Source organism: Chenopodium album, chromosome 23 (genome assembly GCF_948465745.1).
Source record: "Chenopodium album chromosome 23, dcCheAlbu1.1, whole genome shotgun sequence".
Taxonomy (NCBI): domain Eukaryota; kingdom Viridiplantae; phylum Streptophyta; class Magnoliopsida; order Caryophyllales; family Amaranthaceae; genus Chenopodium; species Chenopodium album.
In genome coordinates this window covers 33,264,125-33,278,883 of record NC_137856.1, presented here as the reverse complement: position 1 = coordinate 33,278,883, position 14,759 = coordinate 33,264,125, and the positions used below count along the sequence as shown (strand labels likewise).

Here is a 14,759-nt window from a genome sequence, read left to right as displayed (position 1 = left end):
TGATATAGACTGAAGTAGACGAAAAGATGAAAATCTATTAGAAGGCAGGGTGAGATGAAACGCATGTACTAATTACGGAATGCTTGTTATCCTTTTGCCAAACTCTACAACTTAAAGAAGGATTGGTGGAAGGGAGCTGAGTTTGCCTTTGGTAAAAGAAGGATTAAATAGACAAAAACACAAGATTACACAACCACTTACACAAATTAGGTAATCACACAATTGAAGTACATTCTACTAATAGTATGTTTAGAGTGTGGACCAAAAATGTGTATCCACCGTCCAAGCAACTAACAAAAGTACTTGTACTTTCAATTTTCACAAAATGGCCATAAATTGGTACATTGTGCACATGGTCACATGGATATCCATTACTAGATGTCTAGATATATTTAAGTAGTACACTTTAGTACGGAGTCGATGTTTGGATGTATATTTTGTTTAGCAAATGTAGTTAGTATGTCATACTCCCTCTCTGTGTATAAGATTTTAGATAAGTGTTATACGCTTTTAATTCTGTCTATAAAATTTGGGAAAGTGTTTTATGCTTTTAAAAACGACAACGTTAAATAATTGATTCACAATTTGATCTCTAAACCAAATACTCCTTTCTTTTAACATGAATTGTTGTCCATTGATTCACAATTCGATCTCTCAAACAAATCTAATACCAATCAACTAACTTCCCTAGTAAGTAAATATAGTTTCGTTAAACCTAATAGGCATCTAACTTTCATATGCTTTGCACTCGTCATTTCATAAACATAATGTAATAATTCCTAGCAAAGTATTAAGTATACCATCTAATAATGTTTAAGTAATTACAATTGCACATTATATAGGGCCTGCTCTCATTGATTAAAATGAGCTGAACTGAATTGAAATGAAATTTTTTATGAGAGAAGGGAATTAGGAGCTGAACTGAACTGAATTGAACAGAAATGAATATTTTATAAGAGAAGAAAATTAAGAGCTGAACTGCACTGAAATGAATTGAAGTAAAAATAATCATATGAGAACAGACCCATAATATCGATGTTTAACCAAACGATCAGTAAAATTTTCACTGTCTCAACATCCATCCATAAAAGCAAGTACAGATTCATTGTACAAAGAAGAAAGCTAAAATTTCATCTTTCTTCAACACTTTAAAAAGTAAAAACCTTTAGAATTACTCCATTTGTCTAATGCAATTGTTGGAGTTTTTCAAAGTTTCTTTCGCCAATTGGCCGCACTTTACACCTGCCTACCCGTACTCCTACTTCATTGCTACGAGTTTAAAAAGGTACTAAACCCGTACGTATCAAATTAAAATTAATTTTTAAATCCCAATAAAATAACAACCGTCCACCTGTCGAACTCTAATTGGTGCACTCCTGCCAACCGTCCAAATTGCGACACCCAAGACCTTACCTACCCGTTATCTATCATATCATATCTCCCTTATCACATATCACATATTCACATGGGATATTTTGTACTGTACCTTTTATTATTATGGAGTAGTTTTTTCACAAATTTTTCTACTTGGATAGCCACAAGGTTTACTTTGTTTATATTACAGGGGTTATTTGGTCAATGCAAGAGTTACTTCGTTCGTATTATTACTCAATCGACTATTGCTGTCAACTTGCCACAATGCCACATGATGTGGCTAACTGCACACAAAACACATTGTATAAAAATCAATTTTTAATGTGTCATAATCACTTCTCAATGTCAATGTAAGAGTTACTTCGTTGATATTATAAAGATTACTCGATCAGTGTTAGGAGTTACTCAATCAGCCATTGTTGTCAACTTGCCACATGATGTGGCTAACTGCACACAAACGCGTTGTATAAAAATAAATTTTTGATATGTCATACTCACTTCTCAATGTATAACTATATTAATGTTCTTGTTAAGTCTCAAAGATCATGAGAGTGAGGGATAGCTCAAGCGGTTAGAGTTTCTCTCCCGATTCTAAGACATCCTAGGATCAATTCTCATCTCTACTCTTGAGGCTCTCTAAAAAAAAAATTTAAAGATTGTGCAAAGTCAAAACAGTACGGAGTAATAACTTTTAAAAACAGAAAGAGTATTTATTAAATTTAGTTTATATTTAAGGTATCTCCTATATAAATAACCTAATTCTTGAAAGCATAGTCTTTTCTTCACCACACAAAAAAAAATACTCCTTTCCTTCCACAATTATCTCCAACAACCAAAAAAAAAAAAACCACCTCAATCAAATCTTCATCAATGGGGGCAGAGAATAACAACAATAGCAATGGAGTAAAATCAGGAAAAAGAAGACTAATATTCACCTACGGAACACTAAAAAAGGGATTCTCAAACCACAAATTAATGGAAGAATTAATGGCGACCGGAGACTCAACCTACATCGGATCGTTCCGAACCGCAGAAAAGTTCCCCTTAGTATGCGGACCATACAGGGTGCCATTCCTTCTGAACCTCCCCGGAAAAGGTGACATGGTATGGGGTGAGGTGTATGCGGTATCGGAGACGGGGCTCGCCCGGCTCGATGAGCTAGAAGGTGTGAGCCGCGGTCATTACCAGCGATTGCCGGTGGAGATAGCGGGTTTACCTTGTAATTTAGATTCAGATGTGGCGGAGGCGTATTACGCGGATGAATCGTATGCGGAAGAGATGTGGAAGAGGAATGGTGAGGCTGGGTTTGTGAGTTATTCTCATAAGGAAGCTAAGGGTTATGTTAAGCGTCAAGATCGTCCTCAGAATATGTCGTTTCTTGATCATATTTCGACTTTTCTTTCTTCTCCGACTAATAATAATAATAATTCTTGTTGAATTTACTAATTTCTCCTCTCTTTTAGTTTAATTTCCTCCATTTTAATAATAAAAAAAAATAAAAATGTTTGCCACTTGTTGGTTTTTGATTGGTGTTTTTTTGTTGGATTTTGATTTCGTAGATGGTTTATTTTTACACTCGAGTGTAAAATTATTCTCGCTACCGTTTCATTCCATCTTTTAAATACACACAAAGGAGGAATGTGAGAAGTGTAGGATGGAAATTGTAGACCTAGTTATGCTTTTACTAGTGTGTATGTATAGTAGTGATTAATCTTTAATGTACATAATATATGCATAGTGCATTATCGTGCATTATCAATTAATCATGTTTGTACATATTTAATTCGTGCTTTAAAATTATTAATTCTTCCAATCCAATTCACAGTTTGAGTGCATAATTTCATTATTAATAATTTTTAAAGGAGAAAAATTACAAAGGTTATTTGCTCCATTTACACTTACAAAGAAGAAGTCAACTTCCCACCCTCAAAAGGTGGAAAAGACTACTAAATATCCTACGCTACTTAGGCCCTGTTCTTTTGAGCTTCTGGGCAGAGCAGAGCAGATTTCAGCAGAGCAAAGCAAAGCAGAGCAGAGCAGATTGAAGCAGAGCAGAGCAAAGCAGAGCCGAGCCGAGCAGAGCAGAGCAGATTTCATTAATATTAATATTATTATTATTACTAATATTATTATAATTACTAATATTATTATTACTATTATTATTATTATTATTATTATTATTATTATTACTATTATTATTACTATTATTATTATTATTATTATTATTTTTACTATTATTATTATTATTACTATTATTATTATTACTATTATTATTATTACTATTATTATTACTATTATTATTATTACTATTATTATTATTACTATTATTATTATTATTATAACTACTACTACTACTACTACTACTACTACTACTTATACTTACTACTACTACTACTACTACTACGACTACTACTTATACTTACTACTACTACTAAATTTTATTATTAAATATTAATTATAATTAATAATATTTATATTATTAAATATTAATTATATTATTAATATTATTATTATCAAATATTAATTATGTTATTATTAATATTATTATTATTAAATATTAATTATATTATTATTATTAAATATTAATTATTATTATTATTATTAAATATTAATATTTAATAATATTATTATTATTAAATATTAATTATATATTATTATTATTATTAAATATTAATTATATATTATTATCATTAAATATTTATTATTATTATTAAATATTATTTATATATTTTTATTATTAAATATTAATTATATATTATTATTATTAAATATTATTTATATATTATTATTATTAAATATTAATTATATATTATTATTATTAAATATTTATTATTATTATTATAAAATATTATTTATTTATTATTATTATTAAATATTGATTATTATTATCATTAAGTATTAATTATTTATTATTATTATTAAATATACATTATTATTATAATAATTCAATATTAAGTATTAATTTTAAGCAGAGCAGAGCAGGGCAGAGCAGAGCAGAGCAAAGCAGAGCAGAGCAGATTGAAGCAGAGCAGAGCAGAGCAGATTTCAGCAGAGCAGAGCAGAGCAAAGCAAAGCAGAGCAGATTTCAGCAGAGCAAAGCAGAGCAGAGCAGCTCTAAAGAACGGGGCCTTATTATCTTACGGAGTAGAATTTGGCCTCTCCATTTGCATTGCTTAAAGCATTAATTGAGCCCAAATCAATCAATCAAGTGTATGGTTAACATACAAATCCACCAACCAAAAGTCCCTTTCTAGTTTCTATACTCGCAAATAAAAATTAATTTACATTATACCCTTTTACTAAATCACCAACTTTTAATGAAATTCACTATACGCTTATTGTACCAATTTGCGATGCAAATTGAGACTCTTCTAACAAGATCAACAACATATTATAATACTTATTATATATATAATGAGCTAATGTGCGTGCAAATGTGCAATACTGTGTTGAGTATGATGCTTAATCTTTGATCAATTGAAGTCAAATAAGATTGGCCACTAGAATCTTTGAAGAGCTAAATTTTTTAAGAATGAAGAATTAAGTCCCTGTTTCCTACCCACCAGTCCACCACTTTAAAATGTTAACAAATTAATTAATTAACGAATAGATTCATTCAAAGTTGTTCCTCTGACTTTCATGATACTTCTTTTTCTAATATACAATTGTAAAATAAAATCCGTCCAATCGAAATAAGGAACCTAATCTGGGAGGAGTGGAGGACATAATTGGGGTTACCTCACCCCCGTTTGTTAGTTAATTTCTGTTTTTTTTGTTTTGTGTTTTTGTGTTTTTCCCACTTTTGCAACCACCAAAAAAAAATAAAAAATAAAAAAAAAATGGTGTTGTTATTTCTACTTCTGTTGTTTATTATTCGTGATATCGTGACAACTTTAACAACACCCTCCATTTTAAAAAAATTGTTAGTAATAGGTGCAAAAATGATATTAGCATATAAACTAATACCATATGCATGTTTCGTACTACTTTAGGTAAGAAGTGAGACAATACGATATTAATTAAACCAAAGAAAATAAAATACTTGCATAATACATACGAAGTATATATAAACAGGGACAAGAATGATGACGTTAAGTATTTATGAGTAGAGGCCAGGTAACGCAAGTTAATAAAAAAAAAAAGTTAAAAGCCATTTTCAATTACGTAGAGTTGTAAAATTATATTCATTGATTATGGTCCTAAGAATTTTCATATATCTCTTGATTATTAGAATTTCATTGGGTGAAGGTAGAATATACAGTATATACCAACATATTTTCTTGAAGTTGTTTATACTTCATACTTTGTACTCGTAGTTGTTTATGGGAGCATATTAACTAGCCATTTCCTTTCCAAATCAAAATGCTCATTCTGGACTTTAGAGGCATGACCCATGGACGTCCCAAAAGACTCTACTCTCCCTACTCGGTTGCGCAACGGTCATCGTGGACTCCTCTCTTTTAAATCAGTGAAAGTTTTACGACATTTTATACAGCAGTAGCATCGGATATTTTTAATAAGAGGTATTTAGTAATTCGTCCACAATTTGAAAACATTGATAGCAACCAATACCAAGTACTAGAGCAAGAGTTAGGTTTCTTAAAACAAATTCCTGTACACAAATTTATGGGGAAGATTCTTTGATTTTTGAGAATTGCATTCAATTTATACCACTCTTGTTCGAAGATTGTTAGTCACAATTTACTTTTGCTACATAAACTTCCAACTATGTGCGGTAGATATTTTCCAAGGCATATTTTGTGATAACCAATCTTGTATTTGATACCTATGGTCCTACTAACCATTACCAAAACTTTTGATACAACTTTCTATATTCGCTTAGATTTTGTTCACCCCTACAGAACTCTAAAAGATGTCACTCATGACCTTCCATAGATATTTTGCAAATTAGAGTCGAGTCTGGTGTCATCTATGGTTCATATGGCGTATATATATCTCATCGACCCAATGGGAGGAGACACTCCTTCAACTTTCTACCAAGACTTTTTAAATCATCGGTGAAAGTTGTACTTCAAAACAGACCTTGCATCATTGTCACAACGATTAACAGCATCACCTAAGCTTAACCATTTATTCTGAAGTATGTTCTTTTCTCATGCAACACATACTAAAACAGAAAATTTTGTGTGCTACAGGGTAGCTTTATTTCATAAGTACAAGAGAATGAGCTCAGCTGAGAGCAATAGATTGTTAAGAATGAAATTTCTCATATCGCATTTACTGCACCTTGGCATTACTACTCTATAGCCATTTTCAATCCCTAACATGCTGTGCAAACCATAATAGCACCCAGATACAAAATACTAACAACTCTCTTTTACTATTGTACAAGTACAACAACAACTTGGTCCTTCATGTCACCCTCCCTCTCCTAAGTTTAAAGACTAATCATAGGGCTGCACTCTTTGTAATTGTAGTTTGGTAACCGAAAAAAATGGCAGGACACTCAACCTTTACCGTCTTCACATTCATTTGCATCTTTGAGGTGTTGATTATGAGACCTACAACAAATAAAAATGGGATGAGAATTGCAAAGAACGGGAAGGTAACCTCGGAGAAATAAGGTGCACAAAGTCCTGGAGCACAACATTCATCAAATGATCTTCAAGTCTTACTGATATTGCTACTGAGTGAATTTTTAATCTTCTTTTAAAAGTCTTCAGTGAGTAAAAGTCAAGGAAAACTTGAGTATGCACCAACAAATGAGATTATCCCTGAATATATTGAAATCAATTCTACATTTTGAGACCACCTCTACTAAATTACTTGTTTGTGGATATCTGACAGACTTAGAGGCTTTCGTCACGTGATTATACTTCATAGCACTAGAAAGGGTAACTACCAAACTATCATAGTAAAGATACTCGTCCCCAGTCCACACCACAAGAGCTAATGCTCGAAATCAAAAGAGTTTCAACATAAGTTTGATAAAGTTTCTAGGGCAGTTGACTTCTAAACAGAAAACACAAGCAGTTTCTTCAACATCATTTAGAACATTTACAACAAATTTCCACAGGTAAACCCACATGCATGATCGCCTTCGCTACCATGCACAGTGGTGTCTCACGAGGAACATATTTCATTATAATTTCTACTTGGGTTTTAAGTTCTTTTTGAGATTACAATTTGTCAAAAGCAGAGTACATAAACCTGGCAGCAATGAAGGATCAGAGATGGTCTTGGCTCTAGAACTAAAGCCCTACATAAGATATTAATCATGATAAAATATTCACCTCTTCCTTTTAAATACAACTAGGATACTCACAAAATTATAGATTGAGTTGAGCTGTTTTCTGCCTTTTAGATTCCAGTTTCTTTCAGTTAGTAAAATTATGTTCAACAGCCATATAATTCCAAATTTCACAATCATTGAACAGTCCAATACTCATTCAACCACCATGCCCAATCACAAAAAATAAACTCATTTTTTCGTCGAACTACCAAGCTAGGTGCTTGATTACCTACTTGCTAATTGCTAAGCTAAAAGAATACGTGAAAAAATCCAAATCTATAGGAGAGGAAGCAACAAAAGAACAGAAAGTCATTCCATAGTAGATTTAGCATGTCATACCAAAGAGAAGAGTGATTGATGCCAAGACCATTGCAGGTGAGTATCATTCCTTTGAACCTGGCAAGGTATTCCTGGATTCAGGATCAAAATAAATTAATTAGTCATACAAATTAACAAACATAACCCACACAATAATCATTAACACAGAAAGCATTCAAATTTGTTTAGTCTCAAAGAACAAAATTAAAGTGTATAGATAACCTTACCGGCAGAGAGTACTTATCAATCTCATAATCCCCACTTAGATCATATTCGAGTCGTTTTGTAGGATCACCCAAAACTGACAAATCAAAGCAGATGAACAAAAGAAAAGAGTGAGAAATGAGAATCTAGATTTAGAAAGCAGGGTGGAAAATTAATCGAGAAAAATTTCTTGGAATTCAAGAGGTGCCAGCGAAAAATACTCAATCATGACCACTAGTTAAAGAACTTTAGAAAGAAGTAGCAGGACACATTGTTTCAAAAAAGCACAACCACAGAATGGCCAAAATACAGCAAACAAGAGCAGTCACTGGTTTTGAAAGTAGTAGTGAATGATCACAATGGACATATTTGCGTTGATTGGGTGGAAATTTTCCTCTTAGAACGAAAAAAACAGTCAACGATATCAATAAATGAAGTTACCAGTGACAATAAAATCACATAGCAACCACAGAATGCAGCTTCTCTCACCCAACTTAATCACAATAAACTATCAATTTCAAACAACATAAGAAAGTTGCACTATAAGAGAATCAAATGATTAATGAACAAGGGATACATCTCCCCATAAAAAGTACGATTGGGATAATGTCACGGTCAAATGCATAAATAGATTGGTGGGTTCAAATGTTCAATTCCAAGTACCTTGTTACTCGGTTAGTTTAAAGTAATTAGCATAAAGAATACCTCTGTAAGCTTCGTTAATATCTTGAAATTTGGCAGTAACAGCACTATCGTCCTTGTGCTTGTCCGGGTGCCATTTCTATGAAATCAATGTTGAATAATGTGAGCATAACAACACAGCTAAATTTTAAAGAAAATCTGCATAAACTCAGTAATGCCAATAAGTTACAAAATCAACCATCTTAGTTCTTCAGAAAAGTGACAATATAGGATTAAACTCACCAAAGCGAGCTTTCGATAGCTTAATCGTATATCCTCATCCGATGCATCATAATCAACTTCCAAAATCTTGTAATAATCCTTTGTCATAATTAATCCCAATTAGGTCACATCTCACAGCAATGACAACCCTAAACTTAAACGGAAGTTAAATTTCAGATTTCTAACAATAAAAATGCCAAATTACACAAACCCAATTACACAAACCCAATTACACATTAAACCAAATCAAACGAAACATACAGAAGAAAATTGAAATTAAGTCAAATATGAGGAAGATTAATGCCCCAAGACAAAAACCCAGTTCAAGAAAGATTCACAATATGTGCTTAACATTCAAAATTCCTTCATTTCTTCACCCTAATAACACTAATTTTTACATTCCTGACCTTATTTACATCAAATTTTGCAGGAAATAAAAAAAAAATCAGATAAACCCCAGAATAATTTTAACAGATTATAATACAATTCAATCAAAAATCTTACTAGAATTATATAATTACATCAAAGCAAGAAAAGTAATTTAATTATTTAAAATGCAATTAAATTAAAATGCATAGAATGAATATTGAATACCTTGTAAGAAGTGGTGGTAGAAGAAGTGTAATCATTGTGTTCCATCTGAAGAAGAGATTATGTTATATTCTAAATCTAATAAAGTTATAATCTTTGCAAACTTCATTTGAGAATTTTTACTGCGATTAAAGTAAGTTATTGTTCTTCCCAGAAAAAAATTAAAGAGGTAATAAAATAAAATTAGATTTGTATTGTTAAGGGGAAGGAAGACGGAGAAACGCAGGATTTCTCAGGGATTGTAGCTTTGCCTGTAGGAGGTACTGAAGAGAGAGAATTATTTTAAAATTTTTTGCAAAAAAAAAAAAATCCATTATCTACTGTACACGTGCGGCGCATGTTGCTCCAAATATTTTAGGAATTTTCCTTTTTTTTTTTTTTTTTTTTTTTTGGACTTATTAGGAAAAAAAATGTTATGAAAAGTGTTCTCCTCTCTTAATTTCAGCTAATAAATTATAATTTAATAAGACATTTTTTTTTTTGAAAAACGTTTTAATAAGACATTTCAATAAATTTACTTCGTTTTTAATTGTTTTTTGTGTTTTAAATTCAATTATCCTATCCTTCCTTCAAAAAAAAAAAAAAAAAAAAAAAAAAAAAAAAAATTCAATTATCATCTATGAATGTTTGGCAGATGTTGCTCCAATCTTCGTTTCCTTTTGTTCACTTGATGTGAGATTGATACATAAATTTTGAAAAATGTTGCAAATAATATAAAACAGAGATATTATAATATTAAGTAGATAATTAACCGTACACATATCTCCTACAGTATTTTTTAAATTGGCATATTATGTACCTGTTTCACATCCATACCCACTTTTGTACCCATTCTTGTGCAACTTAGTACTAGTATAGTACGAGTAAAATTGAAAATCACGGCAAAGGTTGAAGGTTCAATGATTAAGTACCCACATCCCAACCATGAAGTTAAAGGCTAAATCTTCATTTCGTCCCGAGGATAGTCAACAGTTTCAACGAGGCAACATGGTTCAAGAAAAACAACTTACATTATTTTTTTTTCTAAAAAAACCCACCAATTATGTAATGCAGCAGCAAGTCCTTAAGAAATCATTAATGTCGTAAGAGACCAGATAATCAAGATGCCAAAAATATCTCATTCAATGGTTTGCATTACAAGTTTAACCAATAGACCATATCTTATAGACTATTGTCGACGTTCATGAGTAATGTAATCACAAAGACCATGTGAAGAAAAAGGATAAATAAGGAGTATAAGGTTGGTATCGATATGGCTCAGCAAGACGATAACAGCAGATCATGGTTGCAGTCTCACAAAAGCTTACTTAAAACCAGCAACAGCATCATGTTTTAAAATGACCCCATTTCACATTGTAGCTTCTACTTCTGAATCAGCGTCTGCAGGCACTGAAGCAGTATTGTTTCCACCTCGTAGGCGAGTAGATACATTGTCAATAGCAGCATTCAATTGGCTCAATTTGGTATTGAGGGTTTGTCTAGTCTTCTGATTTTGCCCAAACAAAAAAGAATTTTCAGTATTTGTGTATGTAATGAAGATACATAGTGGTGTTTAGCCTATATAGTGAAACATATACCTCCAGGCCCTCATCATCATAATACATTGGTCGCCTAGCTTTCCGGAAACCATATTCATCTTCATTCAGCAGAGATCTTCTAATCTGATTGCACAAAGAAGCCAAACATCACGATTCCTTTCACCTTTTTTTCCTTAAACAAGACTATAGAGAACAAATCTATTCCGTATCATTTTGTAAAAGCAATTACTAAACAGCATACACTAAGTAGCAATGAAGATCCCAAGAATCTGCACTCTGAAATCAGTCTCCCAAAAAGAATATTCAAAAGCACCATAAAACAGTCATCAAAAATCTGTAATCAATTCTCAAAAGTTCTTTTACTCTTCAAGTTTTAATCCACAACATCGAACAGTAAAACAGTTGCATACTCTCCATTCCAAAAGTATGTCCCTTCTCCCTTCAACCTTCCTTCAACATGTGACACTTCATCTGAACCAACAATATGGACACCTGACACTACATTTTGGACCACCATTTTTCATAATATAACTGGGTCTAACAACAGACATGTACCCAAGTCGGTGACAGACAGCATTAATCAAGTCTAACATTATTCATGGACTCTTAATTTGATCAAAAATATGGATCACTCTAAGATAAGGTTCTTTTCCCAAATTATACTCATCCTATCACTTTTTCACCGTAGAATGAGTATTTAATCATGGAAGCAGTAAAAGATATCTCGGTCAAATTAAAATACGAAGTATTTACTTTCTTCCTTGTTTTAGGAATATTAGGATTCTTGAACAGGTGACTATAGCAGAGTAAACCTTAAAAGATTTTTTAGTATAGAAAAGAGAGGGATTTTAAGTACATAAATAAGTACAAATAACAATTACAGGAAGTACCAGCTAATTCCCCACATATATAAGTATATAGAACATAGCTGTGCTAAGTTCCTACATGTTTTAGTTCATCAATCACTTACTGTACTAAAATACATATGTTAGGTCAGTGCAATTAACAATTACATACAAAGAATTCTTATGTGGGGATTAAAGAGTTAAGCAATTAAACCTTAAGTGCAAAAGCCAAATCACCTGAGGAGCAAAAATGTAAGCCAGAGTTCCACAAACTGCACCACCAAGAAGAAATCCAGCAATGAAATCACCACCACCTCCACCTCTTTCAGAATCGCCGTGCATAATTAAGTGAACAGCGTAAGGACACAAAAAAGAAAGCTCTCCTCCAATTTAATGAAATGAAAAAGGGGAAGCCACCCAATCTTTTTTTTTTTTTTAATATAATTTCACCCACAGTAAAACCAACATATGGTGAATTATTCAACACATCTCTGAGAGAAGCACCAGATCGAAACACCTACGGAGTATTATACTCATGTTTTATGAAAATGTGACACAACTTTTCTACAATGAAAAAACCTTGTCAAACTATAAAATAACAGTCTTCTGAAAGTATTTAAAAAAAAGAGTGGATTTAAATCTAACAACGAGAATTTTACTTTATAATCTTACAGCCCCTTTAACAAGTTAATGGTCAAAATTAGTAAGCAGTGATAGCCTATTATTCAGAGATGAAGGAACTATAGACTGTAAAAGGTCAATATAGGCGAGGTTTGCAATCAGCATCCATTTCATAACCAATTTATCCATGATTTAAATCATTACTACACAAGGAATTGGGACCATAATTACAAGTTACAACCATGGTGAAAGCAAAGTTACTTATGTATTTTCTTCTCAGCTTTTCATTTCATTTTTGGGTGAGGGATAAAGATGACACAAGTATTGGGCAACGATGTAAAGGTCAAGAGTAAAACCTGTACTGAGCACGAACAGCAAGCTTATGTTGCACTTCCGACCGCTTCGACTTTGTTGGCATAGCAACTATGGACATATTTCCTAAGGAGGTGCATTTTGAGAATGGAAGCTCACAAGTCTTGAGATTAGATCCACCTTTGTAATAAAGAAAAGTAGATGGCACAACATGAGTGTTGACACCGAAATTTTGTTAATTATTAGGTGTCAAATATATGTAAATAAAGAGATAATATAAAAAATAATAAGATATTTATTTTCAGAATCTCATAGATTATTATCTTTTACTCTACGACATTCTATATAAAGAGGGTCGTATCTAGGGTTTAATGAGGCTCAGATGGAACAAGTCACAAAGACCCCATCTCCTCCCTACTACCAAACATTGTAGGTACATAGTATGGAATAAGCCGACAAGGCCCCGTACTATAAACAAATATCAAACCCTAGCCCTCTGGAGAGAGGAATCAAGAGATCTACGAGAATTGTATCCCACAAATTATCAATAAAATCATTGTCCCCGTATATTTTCTGCCTCTTTAATTATATATTGCAGGTTTGAAATTTTTATGGTTTACAATGAGCTTTTGTGAGTTGTGACAATATAATTGATAGGAATGCAACGAGTGGCATATCATATTTATCATCAATAACTAGAGTCAAGAGTAAAAGATATCTTAAGGACATTGGTAGTAAGATGACAGACATCCTATATCATATTATATCAACCTTGCATCACTTATCTTTGGGACTTCGAGTCATCCAGAAAACATATTAAATCAACCTTTCATCAATTAATTCCAGGACAAATCGAAATTCAAGACATCCAGAAAACAAATTAAATCAACCTAGCATCATTTAATTCCTAGCAAACGAATTAAATCAACCTTGCACATCATTTTCCTAACACTTCATAATTATGCATACCACATAGAGGCACACAATTCCCTTCACTCAATCTTTGCAAAGGCATAACAGAAAATCAATCACAACATTTTTCCGGACATTTTAAAATAGTATAAGAGACCGAGACACGAGGACTAATAAGCAAAAAGTCATACTGTATTTACAAAGCAGATCCACAAAGACAGACCAACAAATTTCACACACGAATACATTTCAATAATAAATACTCCACAGATTACAATACTGCAAGTCCACTATCCACTATCAGATCTGAATTAACTCCATTCACATTACACATACCCTAATTTCAAGAATACTACAAAAATTCATGAAAAAAATCACTCATTTCTAGCACAAATCAAAATTTCAAGCAACGAGCTCAATTAATCCATCTACGCATATAATTAAATCATAATTAAGCAAGAAAATATACTAAAAATGATTAATCTGTCATCATCTCGTCAATTTTAGTTCGTTGTTTCGGATTTTCGAAAAACCTCAAAATTTCCGCCAGTGAGTTGCAGTAAATTGATTAATTTTTGCAGCAAAATATAGAACTCAAAGGATGATTGAGAAGCTTAGAAAGAGAGTAATGGAGGAGAGAGATTACCAGAAATAGCAGAGGAAGAAAGAGAAATCGCCATAATTAGTGAGGAAAGACACAGCAGAGGTACGGAGTATAAACTTCGGGAAGGGCAGATGAGTTCAGGTGTAGCCGTGTAGTGTATTGTTCATTTGTATAGCCGTGTGGCATGTAGGCCATCGGATAGAAATTTATACTACCGTTTCATAGTATTTGTAACGATTTAACATAGTACTTGTATAAAATAGAGAGGTAAAATGTCTAATCAT

At 32.3% G+C, this 14,759-nt stretch overlaps 3 protein-coding genes across 6 annotated transcripts; 1 reads left to right on the top strand and 2 right to left on the bottom strand.

The window, feature by feature from the left end:
* Positions 1–2,140: 2,140 nt before the first annotated feature.
* Positions 2,141–2,885, top strand: LOC145608790 (putative gamma-glutamylcyclotransferase At3g02910). The gene has a single exon (XM_081664387.1). It carries the CDS (start codon positions 2,245–2,247, stop codon positions 2,809–2,811), a length of 567 nt encoding a protein of 188 aa, XP_081520513.1. The 5' UTR covers positions 2,141–2,244; the 3' UTR covers positions 2,812–2,885.
* Positions 2,886–6,515: 3,630 nt separating this feature from the next.
* On the bottom strand, positions 6,516–9,941 carry LOC145608722 (uncharacterized). 3 transcript variants are annotated; one of them, XM_081664327.1, is made up of 6 exons: positions 9,647–9,941; positions 9,074–9,151; positions 8,855–8,930; positions 8,173–8,246; positions 7,967–8,037; positions 6,516–6,896 (listed from the first exon to the last, which is right to left on the bottom strand). In XM_081664327.1, the coding sequence occupies exons 1-6, from the start codon at positions 9,689–9,691 to the stop codon at positions 6,842–6,844; spliced, it is 399 nt and encodes a 132-aa protein (XP_081520453.1). In that variant the 5' UTR covers positions 9,692–9,941; the 3' UTR covers positions 6,516–6,841. The 3 variants fall into 3 exon arrangements, with proteins under 3 accessions (XP_081520453.1, XP_081520455.1, XP_081520454.1); XM_081664329.1 differs by having other exon boundaries at positions 9,074–9,206; positions 9,647–9,940; XM_081664328.1 differs by having other exon boundaries at positions 9,074–9,201; positions 9,647–9,940.
* Positions 9,942–10,706: 765 nt separating this feature from the next.
* Positions 10,707–14,666, bottom strand: LOC145609683 (uncharacterized). Of its 2 annotated transcripts, none has more exons than XM_081665136.1 (5): positions 14,518–14,666; positions 13,004–13,139; positions 12,264–12,348; positions 11,221–11,304; positions 10,707–11,129 (listed from the first exon to the last, which is right to left on the bottom strand). In XM_081665136.1, the coding sequence occupies exons 1-5, from the start codon at positions 14,549–14,551 to the stop codon at positions 10,992–10,994; spliced, it is 477 nt and encodes a 158-aa protein (XP_081521262.1). In that variant the 5' UTR covers positions 14,552–14,666; the 3' UTR covers positions 10,707–10,991. The 2 variants fall into 2 exon arrangements, with proteins under 2 accessions (XP_081521262.1, XP_081521261.1); XM_081665135.1 differs by having other exon boundaries at positions 12,264–12,361; positions 13,005–13,139.
* Positions 14,667–14,759: the final 93 nt, after the last annotated feature.

What these genes read in the sequence shown, in the direction of transcription:
- LOC145608790 (XM_081664387.1), top strand. Translation starts at nt 2,245, where the DNA reads ATGGGGGCAGAGAATAACAACAATAGCAATGGAGTAAAATCAGGAAAA.
- LOC145608722 (XM_081664327.1), bottom strand. Translation starts at nt 9,691, where the DNA reads ATGGAACACAATGATTACACTTCTTCTACCACCACTTCTTACAAG. An exon ending in TTGATAAGTACTCTCTGCCG is followed by an intron (nt 8,038 to 8,172) that starts GTAAGGTTATCT and finishes TCCTGAATCCAG; the next exon opens with GAATACCTTGCCAGGTTCAA. An exon ending in ATCAATCACTCTTCTCTTTG is followed by an intron (nt 6,897 to 7,966) that starts GTATGACATGCT and finishes TATTTGTTGTAG; the next exon opens with GTCTCATAATCAACACCTCA.
- LOC145609683 (XM_081665135.1), bottom strand. Translation starts at nt 14,551, where the DNA reads ATGGCGATTTCTCTTTCTTCCTCTGCTATTTCTG. An exon ending in TTCTTCCTCTGCTATTTCTG is followed by an intron (nt 13,140 to 14,517) that starts GTAATCTCTCTC and finishes TTTATTACAAAG; the next exon opens with GTGGATCTAATCTCAAGACT. An exon ending in CTTACATTTTTGCTCCTCAG is followed by an intron (nt 11,305 to 12,263) that starts GTGATTTGGCTT and finishes TTGTGCAATCAG; the next exon opens with ATTAGAAGATCTCTGCTGAA.